The sequence below is a fragment of the Homalodisca vitripennis genome, chromosome 5 (genome assembly GCF_021130785.1).
Source record: "Homalodisca vitripennis isolate AUS2020 chromosome 5, UT_GWSS_2.1, whole genome shotgun sequence".
Taxonomy (NCBI): domain Eukaryota; kingdom Metazoa; phylum Arthropoda; class Insecta; order Hemiptera; family Cicadellidae; genus Homalodisca; species Homalodisca vitripennis.
In genome coordinates, this window is record NC_060211.1 from 175,054,247 (window position 1) to 175,066,868 (window position 12,622).

The 12,622-nt window shown below is 35.0% G+C and overlaps 1 protein-coding gene across 1 annotated transcript in view; it reads right to left on the bottom strand.

Annotated features, from left to right (window-relative positions):
- Window positions 1-5,378: 5,378 nt before the first annotated feature.
- LOC124363215 (teneurin-a-like) overlaps window positions 5,379-12,622 on the bottom strand; it is a 57,526-nt gene continuing 50,282 nt past the window's right edge. The window contains 3 exon segments of the mRNA XM_046818378.1: window positions 5,379-9,152; window positions 10,128-10,473; window positions 11,822-12,062. Of these exon segments, the coding sequence (XP_046674334.1) occupies window positions 8,832-9,152; window positions 10,128-10,473; window positions 11,822-12,062 (908 nt within the window). The 3' untranslated portion in view covers window positions 5,379-8,831.

Sequence of the window (12,622 nt, forward strand, 5' to 3'; positions counted from 1 at the left end):
ATATCCAAACGTCACCACTTAGTTATTACAGAGATCCCGCCAATATATTCAAACGTCACCACTTAGTATGACAGAGACTCCGCCAATACCAAAACGTCACCATTAGTATGACAGAGAGAGACTCCGCCAATATCCAAAAGTCGCCGCTTAGTATGACAGAGAGAGACTCCGCCAATATCCAAACGTCACCACTTAGTAAGTGTAGATAACTGAAACCAAAATAAAAAATACAGTTCAGTGGTTGCCTACAAAATTTATTAAAAAAAAAAAAATATATTGTGATTTTTTTAACATCGCGTAAACTCAATTACGATGCTGGATTTTAATAGATAAATCAATGGAAATGAATCAAATCACATGGAAAACTTTCGACCAGATCTGCAGTATTTTGAGGTTTAAACACGGCAGTTTTGTCAAAAATTACTAGATTTGGGCTCAAAAAGTATTTATTTGAGTTTAGCGCATAGGAGGTGACCTTTAAAATAAAGGTGTGGCGATTGACTCCGATGTTTTCTGGTCAGCGACCGGAATAGATCCCCCGGCCTCTGTCACGTAAGCAGATTTGGTTGTCGTTTTTCAAATGTCGGTTGTCAGATAATTTGGGGTTAGCTCACATATAATATTAGCATCGTGTAGCTCATTAGTCATCCCAGCTTTGGTGGACCGTGTACCAAAGATATTTAACAACTGGATTTCCATGTAAATTCACACCTTGTGAGTTTCAGGTATTTTTAATTGATCTAAGATATGAATACACCTCCACAGGTGTGGCATAACTAGCTTCGCGGAGTTAAAAATATTATTGTAGGTCGCATACGTTTAAGCTGCATGTGTTTACTGTCGCTTCTTGAACTATCATATGATTTGTACTCAGTTTGTCTACGAATGTATTTATGCTGCGATTATCTCGTTGACAAATCCCATGGAGTGACATGCATGAACTGAACGTTGCTTCATGTAACATGTCAAATCCGTAGCTCAGTCAGTTCTTTCTCTCTGTAGATAAGACAGACACAGAGTTTAGATTTTCCCAGCCCGTTTGAGTGACATATTTCGCTAATTCTCAAACCAATTAGTATGGTTCTCTTTTAAAACCAAATTATAATTATAATAACGATGTGCTAACTTGGTGCAAAAGAACCAATCATAAAAAAATATTAATAAAAATTAATTAAAATTAATTAAAAATTAATACAAAAAATGTGGCCTACTGTAATTTATCCACGCGTTCAAGTAAAGTTATTACAACTTTAAATAACCATTGAAATAATTTGTTTTTAGCTACAATATTGTTTAACGCATACATTATAATAACATCGTAATGGTTACATAAAAACAGGTGTAACTACACACAATTTAAAACATACAACTAAATTTACATTTTAAACATAATTTATGACATTTGGTTTGTGAACATTCACCTTAAGATACAGTAGATTTGATGTATTATTGACTTTTCAAATTTTTCAAATGAAAACAATTAATCTCCGCCTTTAAGAAACATTTTCTGAATATGAGGAAAAACCAGAAAAATATTTGGATTATTCCGTGAGCATTCAAATTACTTGGGAATGAATATTTTTTTCAATCAGGCAAAATAAAAACAACACATGTTGAAGATAAGGATCTTAACATTTAATGAGTGTACTATATATAAAAGTTCGCTGAACGGGAATTAGTTTTATTTATGAAAAATTAAATTTATATAATTTACTATTTTATTACAATATTATATAACTTTTACAAAATTTGGAATTAATTGTCAAAATCATTTCCTAAGTGAATAATTTTCTAAAACTGCTGAATTAAAATGACTTTTAAAGTATGTGTATAAAAACGTTTTTTTGTACACAACACAAGTAATATTTCACTAAATAACAACGTAGCCTAATTTAAACTTGTATTTATTTAAAAAGGCTATTTTTATCATTCAAGCATGTCATTTCTTGTAACCAAAATTCTTATACATTCTGTAAAAATCTCCATTTGTATGTCCAACATTTTTTTCAGGTGTGTGATTATAAAATTGTTAAAAATGTCTTTGAAGGTTTTATTCAAATTCTTCTTAGGTTGTTTAAATTATTTTCTGATATTAGGTTATTGTGAAGGCCTGAGACTTTAAAAAAATAAACACAATTAAATATAACAGTAATAGTAAAAATATTAAAAAATTACGTAAGCGAAATTCATCGCATAATCTTAATGAGAATGTACATATTTCAAAGTAATAGTGTCAGTTTAAACCCCTTTGAACAAGTCGACAGGATGGATCTAGCACGGACTACACATTCTGCCGTATAGAGCGCACCAACTCTAAATTGCTTGGGAATAGTAGAGGTATGATGAAGGGACTATAGGAAGGACAATGAGAGGTCCACAACACTCCGGAGAGACCAACTTCCATATACGGGAGAGCAAGAGTTACATCTCGGTCCAACTTCGCCCACTCCCGATACCGGCCTCATTCACAACAGCGGCTGTACAGTGCATTCACAGATCCGCGAACCACTGGGCCGAATCTACTGGACCAGGAGAGGGGGGAAGGGGCCCTGAAAAATATTAGTTCTGATGATTTTTTTTACCGCCTATTATGTAAAACAGAAAGGGTACTTTGATATTATCCGAGGAGGCCCGCTCTGTCCCTATCTACTACTTGTTATCACGCTATTTATTATAGTAAAAGTAAGAAGTTTTTATTTTACCAGGCGAACGGTTGGGGCTAAGAAGCCCTCTCTAACACCTTAACCTGGGGACCAAACGGCTTAAAAGGTTGACTTCCGATAACACACCACCAATGGCCGCGTGCAGGTGGGCTGCATTGCAAGGATTAGGATCGCTCAGCGGCTCATCCATCCAAGTAGCAGCCACGCTTCGGCGTTGCTTGATACGGTTATCTTGCGATTAACCACTGTAACAAGCTACACTACGCCATTGGAATATTAGTAGGTATGAAGAAAAAAAGATATTTATTTCTTCCAGAAAGTAATTACATCTGATTTTTGTTCTTGTTATTTTCCTTGTTTTACAATCAAAATTAAAAATAATCCGCTTCATTGAAAATGTTTCTTTTACAAATTTGAACAAAGCACAATATTAAAGACTGTTGAAAAACAGGTCACTATATGAACAAAAGACTTTATCGTGCTTCCCCACCCCCCCCCCCCCCCACCCCCCCCCCCCCCCACCCCCCCCCCCCCCCACCCCCCCCCCCCCCCACCCCCCCCCCCCCCCACCCCCCCCCCCCCCCAAAAAACTGTTCAGTCATTATGTACCTAGGATCTGACTGAGGGGAATCTATCTGTTGGAACATATCAATCGCCCACTCACTCACTCGCTGTGCCCCTTCCCCATCACACCCAGGCATGTCCGTGTCCACGGTTTACGGCCACTCGGACACTAATCCGGGACGTGCTTGGATACAATAGCACGGAAAGGGGTGGAAATCAAAAAGGATCAAACGTTTATGGAAAAATGACAAGTATTTCAGGCTCCATGACATCAAATATAGGGGTACTTGAGATGACACTAGGAAACATCTGACATCAATTATGGTATTTTGAAAGTTCAGAGTTGCAAAACACACAGAATCCGTACCGGAGATCAATTCCTTGAAATGTCAAAGAATGAAGGAGTTCAACGTAAAAGGCAGAAATTTTCCAACATAAAAGTAAGTCAAATGAATTGAAAAAGGAGTACTAAAATAAAAGGTATAAATACGAATTTAATTTAAATTTCATTACCAACCATCTTGAGTGTGACTTAGAACCTGTGATTTTTATCACCAAATGACTTGCAAATGCAAAAACGTTACTTTTACTATTGAACTGCCACAGTGTTGACAGACGAATAAAGTAATCCAAAAAAGAACATAACCTTCAAACACTTGAACTGTGAGACACAGCAGACCTCTCAGGTTGTCAACAGGTTTAAAATAAAGCTGGCAAGTTTTAACTTGATTCCCAATGCTCACTGTATTAGCTAGTGCCCAATTAAGTAAGCAATTATTAAAACCATATACTGTCACGTGGTTAATTGTTAATATATCAAATAGTTAAGTTTTTTGAAAGCAGGAAACTAATTCAAATTTACCACAGTTAATAAATAATGAACCACAACTGTGCTAATAATTATTACAGTTTAAAGATATCCTAGAAATTTCACATTTTCCTCTTATTGGTTTTTACTCAATAAGACCTTTGAAAAGTTATCGCTTTCTTTGAATTATCAATGCTAAGGTGTGAACATGCTATAAGTCACAAGCAATCAATTTTTATATGATAAATTTTCATAATTTTATTATTTTACGTATTGTTAACCGATGTGCTGTGAACAAACTTGTGCATCTTATGCAACATTAGTGTTTCCCACCATTTATTAACAGACTTGAATAGCCATGCATGAATTGGTGTGAGAAAAGCAGTCCAAAGGTCATTCATTAAGTCTTCACTGAAACAATGACTTTTCTTTCAAAACTTTTTTGCACAGGATTTTTTCTGTTTTAGATAATGAATCCATTTCACCTCCATGTGAATTGGTTTGTTCCGTGCATCAAAAAATCTTTGCAAGAAATGGAGGTTTGAGTTTGTCAAACCTTAGGAACGAATATTGATGTATATTATAAACATTATTACCAAAAATAAATTCTGGTAAAGCAGCGAATAGTGAAAATTTACAATGTCGGCACTGAGACAACATTTTGACGTGTATAATAGAACGACCCTGGATTCTAATAAACAGATGTTTTTCAAACCTTAGTCCACCTTTAGCCACACTTTGTAAGCCTAAATAAATGTTTCTAACCATTCAAAATGTATATTTTTGATACCAGGCTTCAAAGCTGTTAGGATGGTACACTAGGTGCTACCCAAGTATCTGAGGCTCTACATTTAACATTGGAATAAAGTTTAAAATGAGGTTATAAATAGGAACTCACTTCAAATCCTTAAATTTTCCACTTCAGAAACTTAGATTTTAGTGCATCAAAGCTAATGAATTGTTAAAAATATTATTATCTGATAATACTATTCTTTTATAACTTATATTCAGTATAGATATATTTTTATAAGAAAATCTATATCGAACACAAATGATAAACCATTAGCATTTATTTCTGTTGAGGTATGGCTATCAAGCCCAATGCATTGCGACCTGAGGTCTTTTGAGCTCCCATAACTATTAATTCCCATCAATCAAGCTGCAAGTTATAACAGAACTCTGCTAGCTTTCTGGGGTCCACTTTCAGAATTCCGATACACAGAACCACAACCTATAACTGATCCTTCACCGTCACTGCTTGTAGATTATGGAACTTCCTTAAAAATTTGTTCCATAATCATTTGTTCATTTTGTTGTGTTTACTCTCAATTGAGAGAGCCGGGAACGGTTTGTGGCGGAGCTGAGACAAAGATACCTGGACTGGAGGATGATCAAAGCAGGCGGCGGGGCTACTCTTTGATGGAATATTATGTTAGTAAAGTTTAGTTAGATAAGCCTTTTTTTCATCATTAAAATTATTTTTGTTTAAGAGGTTAAATGTAAGAAAGGACCATGTGTGAGGTCCTAATTTTGCCTCAATAAAGAAGTGTTTCTATTCTATTCTACCTCTCTCATATCACAGGGCTCAGGAAAAGCTTTTCCTACCCACCTATCGACATTTTGAGATGGCTAGACAGTCCAGGCAGAGATAGTCTGCTGACTCCTCATCCTCATTGCAGAATCTACAGACTACTGAGTCACTCAGTCCTAGTCTCCTAAGGTGTTTTTGGAAAGGTCCATGGCCTGTTAAATTCCCATCAGAAGTCTTTTGGTAAAGATAAAACCATTTCGTTACCTCCCCGTAGCGGATCTGTGAATAGCTTTGACATTCTTAATCATTGAGAGTTATGCCACTTTAAAAGTTTAACTTCTCTTCCCCATACCTTTATGAACCCTTTTCTATAACTAAAGAAACTAACGCGAGGTTCTGGACCTCTCCAGTATGGATCCTGCCCCCTTTCTTGCCAGTGAGTCTGACTCCTCATTTCCTCTGATGCCTTCATGGTCTGGTATCCACACCAGCTCTACCTGGTCATGTTTTTTCCAGTTCCTTTAGCATTTGGTGACAACTAAACACCAGCCTTGAATCAAACTCGTAGTCACTTAAGTGCTGCTGGTCGTCTGAGAGAATATGAATTTTTGCTTTATTATATTTTCCTGGAGCCTCAGTGTGTATTATGCCTGGCTAAAGACTTCCAGTCCAGAACCAGAAGCTATTTGCAAGCCATCGTGTATAAAACATGATCGGCCTCTGTCCTTGGGTATCTCTAACTTTCTCCAGCCATTACGTTTTGTTTCCTTGTATGGTTTTTCAAAATAAAAACTTGTGGTTTTTATATCCGATACTGTATAGACTACCATTAGCATCAATATATAATTGGAATTTTAACAATTCATTAGCACTGAGACACTAAAATCTGAGTTTCTGAAGTGAAAAATTTATGGATTTGAGATGAGCTCCTATTTATTACCCAGTTTTGAACTTTTGCCCTGTGTTAAAAGCCGAACCTTAGACACGCGGCTGGCAGATAACTAACGTTCCCTCCTAAGTACGATCCCTCTTGCTACCTCCATCGTGTTTTCACACTGTTGCTGTTTGAATTCATAAAACTTCTAGGCTTATCACACCAAATAAATTTAGTTTGTTTTTTTTTTTAATTATGAGCACTATGTACAAAATACACAATAATTGACTGGATCATCCACATGTAACCTGTCATTTAGTTAACGCCTGTGAAAAGTCTGATTACGTGAACATTATTTTTAGATAAAATTACAGATATAGATGTTGCAATTGAAGGTTATCAAGAATTTTTATGAAATAAAAATCATTAGTGTTTAGTAGATCCATCTAGTTTTATAGAGTAAAACTTTGATTTTTACTTAGTGAAATGTATTTAAATAATGTTAGTTTAATATTGGAGTGTTCAGAAAAACAAATGCAAACCTTAATAACCTTAAAGTATCAGTCTTTATTCAAATGAAAACAAATTTTAAACGGATAAAATAACGGAAGTTTGGTAAAGATTAAAACACGAATATTTTTCAAGTAAAACAAAAATAGTACCCAGTTATTGGTTATAGCCTAAAACATTTACAATAGAATACATATACAAATATAATACAATAACAATAATCGGATACCAAAATTACAATATATAAAAAAACCAGTAGGTATTGAAGAAGATTTAAAATTATTTTATTTTGAGTATCGGTACTAAACAATTTTAAGTTACAAAGCAATTTTATTTTCAATAGGAACTAAGGGGTCTTAAAATTATAAATAAAGATGTTTTAAATCGTAAGTCAAAGGATCAAAACTTTTATAAAGCTGTCAACATTCTAAACCATTTTAGGGGTCAAGGTTAACATATAACATGTATATATATATATTCTAAGTCTTGTTACATATAAACAGAAACATTACTCAAATAACCCAGTTTCTGTCTCACTCACTCATAAGGATGCTCACACTCATTCAACATAGGCCTGACAAAATATTCTATTTTTACAATTAATTCTCTTTTAATATTAATACTTTTATATACATAAGCTCTAAAAAATCATCACTCTGTATAAAACATTAAATTTTTCTCCCATTCACACGCTCACAAAGTTTCGACAAGTAATCACTTGAGTATAATTTTATATCATGAATTGAGTAAATTTAGTAGAAAACATATACTTTGCAACAACTGGAATGAGAGTTGCTCACGACGACGGATTGTACATGCTCTACTAACACCAACAACGGATAAAAATATTGGTCAAGCATTTATATAAAATTATAACACAAAACATATCATGCACCATATATAATACATTATGCCCACAGATGGACATGTGCTTAGCGACGTAAAATAAATTGTATACCCTAAGACATACTAATGTTTTCTAGGCAATGACGATAAAAATATACTTCGATTTCAAGAATAACTCCATAGCACTCGATTTTGGCAATATATACACTTACGAGACGTGTCATGAAAATAAATTTCAGTTTCAAGCACATAGTGTCAACGCTCCCTTTTACTTCTTAAATGATACAAATATTTCAATCTTAAAATGATTCCAGTTGTTGCGTTATACCGATGTAAGTAGTCCAAGTACGAAAGGCTGATATACAAAGTATCGTCTCAACTAACATAGTTTCCAATATACAGACTTACCGATCTAGCTTAACTCTAAACAGGCCTTTAGACAACAGTGAAATCAAAACAATTCAGCACCATTCAGAGGGATCCTCCACAGCTGAAACAACTCTTACAAAATTATTTGTTTCAGAAAAATACTTTGACCAATAAGTATCATTCGTGTCTTCTAGATATAGATAAGGCTAGACGATCAAAAGATATCTTTTTCATATGTACACGTAGGTAACAAAGAACAACATTATGGTGTGGATTGGACTAGCACTCATATAAAATAATTAATCGCTATTTACAAATATTATTTACGAATTTTCACGCTCCGTTAGGTATTATGCTGACTTAATCCCGGGTAAAATAACCGATGAAATGAATGAAAACCAGTGCTAAACTCATCATTGGACATTCTGTCACGTCTCAGATTAGAATCATCTCCAAAAGTGGAAGCTAGGATCTAAAAATATCAATACCAAATTAAAGTTAAAAAAAACAAAAATACTGTTAGGTTTTTCTGAAGTGACAATACATCTAGGATGTTTCGTGTAAGAACGTAAATAATCTAGAGTATCAGACAGGAGTATTTAGCACCTTCAAATTATATTTTGCTTCCACTATTGTCTAATGCCGTGTTAGACTCTACCCTGTGTACTATCGCCGGTTTTGTGCTTTCTTTACAAATTTGATGTTGTACGGATCCTCGGCCAGCTCCGGATACCTCTCGACGTCTCGGATATACTCTCCCTCGTATCCGCTGGCTGCCCCCAGTTTCAGGATCTCGTCGGCCTCCTGCTGGGTCCAGTCCCAAGCAGCCGGGACATTGTTTCTGAGCGCGTCACGCTCACGGTGCCATGCCTTGCGCAGCGCAGCTGTCTTACAGTGGTGCAGCAGCCTCTGGCGCTCGCGTGTTAGCGTCGTACCATAACGCAGGTTGATCACAGCATTGGGACGGTGTATTCTCACGTCCAGCACCTGTCAACAAATTACATGAACAGGTTGTCCCTTCATCTGTGTAAAACCATAATTATTTTGCAATGTAAAACGCAATTCATTTGATTTCATAAAACATTTTTGTTACTGAATATAGAGCAGTGAAAAGACAAAATATTATGACAATAAAAAGCAATTTTTCATGGCATTGTTTATGTTACAGTTTTATAAGTCATTAGATTTGGTATTTAAATTAAGAATACAATCCTGAACTCAGGTGGAATTGCTTGCATAAAACAAACCGTTAACAGAAAAGGAACAATTCTAGAGAAAACTCATTGTACCACTGAAAGGACTTGAAAAACCATATTTTAAAAATGGGTTTTTATTATATCAGGCATTGCTATGTGAGAGAAATGTTCTATTTTATAATAATCAAACTAAAAGAGACGAATGGAAATGCTTGTTTTAGCTCTGAAATAATTACATTCAAGTACATAGATATTTCAGTACATTTAATTTAACAATTTGATTAAACATATTGTTCATGACATTTTATTTGCATATCTTTATTAACAATATTCATATAAGAGTTAAATTTCCCAAATGTATGTTTAGTTTTGTATTAGAAATATTCATTAAAAATAAATTATTTTTTATTTCTTCTTTAAACATTTTAAATTACTACTGGTACGCAAATAACGCGGAGGATATTGAAAAATAATTCCGATCTGTAGAGGCAAACAACAAATATGGCCACTGAGCTACCAATGAAAGTAGCGTGACCATCTGTACTGGCCATACGAGTTGCGAGGACAAACTACGGCAAAACTAACTCGAGCTGTCTGCAACCTTAGAGTAGCCAGTGTGGCTGGCCTTTCGAGTGCAAAGGTTTAAACTTTTACACTGAGATAAAGTTTCAGATTAAAAAAAGATAATTTTAAATAAGATGTAATTCTTATTAGTTTTAAGTGTCAAAAATAAACAAATTTAAGAATATCCAACTAGTTTGTTTACCTTTCCGGAGCCAGCCTCGCCTTCCTTCTCGTGGAATGTCGTGTTGAACTGCGAACCGAATCGTTTGAGTTGTGCCCTGTCTTCCTGCGCTCGCCATGCGTCCTCTTTTACGAAATGGAACGCATCCTGCAGGACACCGTGTGCTACCAGAGTGAATGGCAACAGGAACGTGTTGTTGAACACCGAGGTGATAACGTCCCGGTAGATAGAGTTGGCTGTAGGAACACTATAGATGACAGCACGGTTGCCTGCTTGTCGGGAGACCAGAATCCCTCGACCGAATGGAGGCTCGGAGGAGGATCCGGGCTGCAACACCCAGTTCTGGGTGTGCTCCAGAGACAACCCACTGTAACACATTGAGGTTTGTGTTACAGGATTCTAAATAGTTGTATTGGTTATTAAATATGTAGGTACAATCACAGTCATAAAAATACTGGCGGTTAAACAAATACTACGATACTTGGCAGATTGTACAGAGATAGAATATAGTAAGATAAGGTACAAATCTACACCAGAAACCAAAGCCAATCATCCAATCTCTTTTAAATTTTTTTGCTTGCTCTTTGAAGTGTAAATTTTTCAATTTGATCCTTTCTCTAACCACCCACGCTTGTCAAATTCTACCCTCCTACTGAGTAAGCTCTCTCACTCATGAAGTCCTGAGCCCAATAGTATCTCCACTCATCCAAGTTGGCCAAATTTCATACAGTTGGCCAATCACCAGAAATAGGGATGCAACATGTAAATAAGTACTCTTTTTAAACTTATTCGTAATCTTTTTCAGACGTATTCCTCAACATGTGAAAAAGTTATATTGGAGATCTTGAAACATAGGGTTAGAAAATAAAATGTGAGTAAGAATTTCAGTATGTTCCTATTTTTAGTTTCAGAGCATTGCGATATTTGTTGTAAATGTGAATTAGTATTAAATTGTATGCACCAAATTTTTTCTAAAAATTTCATTCATGACCAAAAGAATGGATTCTTTCAACTGAGTAACCATACTTCTCAGAATAACCCTTACTTAGCAGGTTATGTATGGGTTATAAAAAGTCGCAGGTAAGGTACTTTTCTTGAAGACAAAAAATCTTGCTATTCATTCCACAAGGATTTGTACTTTGTATTTAAGGTAGCATTTGGGGATATCTTGTAATCAGCTCGCAGAAAATAAGGATACGCTGAAGATAAGGATATGAAAGTGTTATGATATGAATATGGAAGATTACTGACGGAAGTGAAGAGCTTTATGTTTAAAGACATTATTTTTAACTGATTAATTGGTTACATCTTATATTCATTACAAAACTAAAGAACATAACCAAACTTATATAAAACTTGTCATTTGACAAGAAATTCTTATAACAATTGTGAAGTGTAACAGGAAAGTAAAATAACTGGGACTAAATAGCTGTGTCAAAGTCATTGAGTGATATCAACTTTAACATGAATAATGTAATCCATATTTATTTTAAAACAAAACTAAACCAGTTGAAACAAACTTTACACATTCAGGGCTAACATGTCCGATCGAAGATACACCACATTCACTCCGGGTAATGCTGTCTCCAATTGGAGGCCTTCAGGCACAAATTAGAGAAAAATGCAACTGTTAACAACTTATTCAAGGTACACATAACACCAGAAATTTAATCAAAGTCTGTTCAAAGGGGGTTACGATTAGATTGATTACTCACTTAATAGAATCCTCTTCAACAGTTGTTCCGAAGACAGAGGGATTCAGAGGGTCTAGCCTCATTCTGGCTTCTGGCAGGCTGAGAGAGGAAAGACCACGAGACATCGTCTTCTGCGACAGCTGAGAGAAGAAGCCGGACTCCACTCGGAACTTGTTTGTCATGGGGGAAACTAGTTTCTGGGAGAGCTGGGGCGCCATGCTCGACAGATCATAGCCCAGCCGAGACAACCAATGCTCCTCATCTACGGGTAAAGGGTCTGTGTCAGTGACATTCACCAGATATAAAGACTACTAATGTACATTCTATAACCTTTCTTTACAAATTTATTTGGTCACTATATGTCATCTATTTCTTTTTAACATTGTGTAACAGATGTTGCATCACGTAACTCCAGCTGTGTCATCGTAATGATGATGATGTACGTGCATTTTTTTGTGTGATTGTGTTTTTTTATTCTTATTTTCCAAACCAATAAACACACAATTTTGTACTCTACAGAAAATAAAGTAATAAGTTGAAAAATTATGTTTTCATGAGAAAATTATTATTTGCGTTTATAGTCAACAAATTGTATACAAAACATTACAACAATAAAAATTAAAGTAAAATGCTTAGTTTTATAGTCGACTAATTATGTACAAAACATTACAAAAAAATTAAATAAAGCACAGTAAAATCGTTTTAGTAAAGTTTATATCCACTCAAATTATTAAAGAGTATTATATTTTAGACAGTTTTATTTGGAATAATAAGATAAAAAATTATAAGTTTGTATTTTAAACACTAAATTTAACGAGTAAA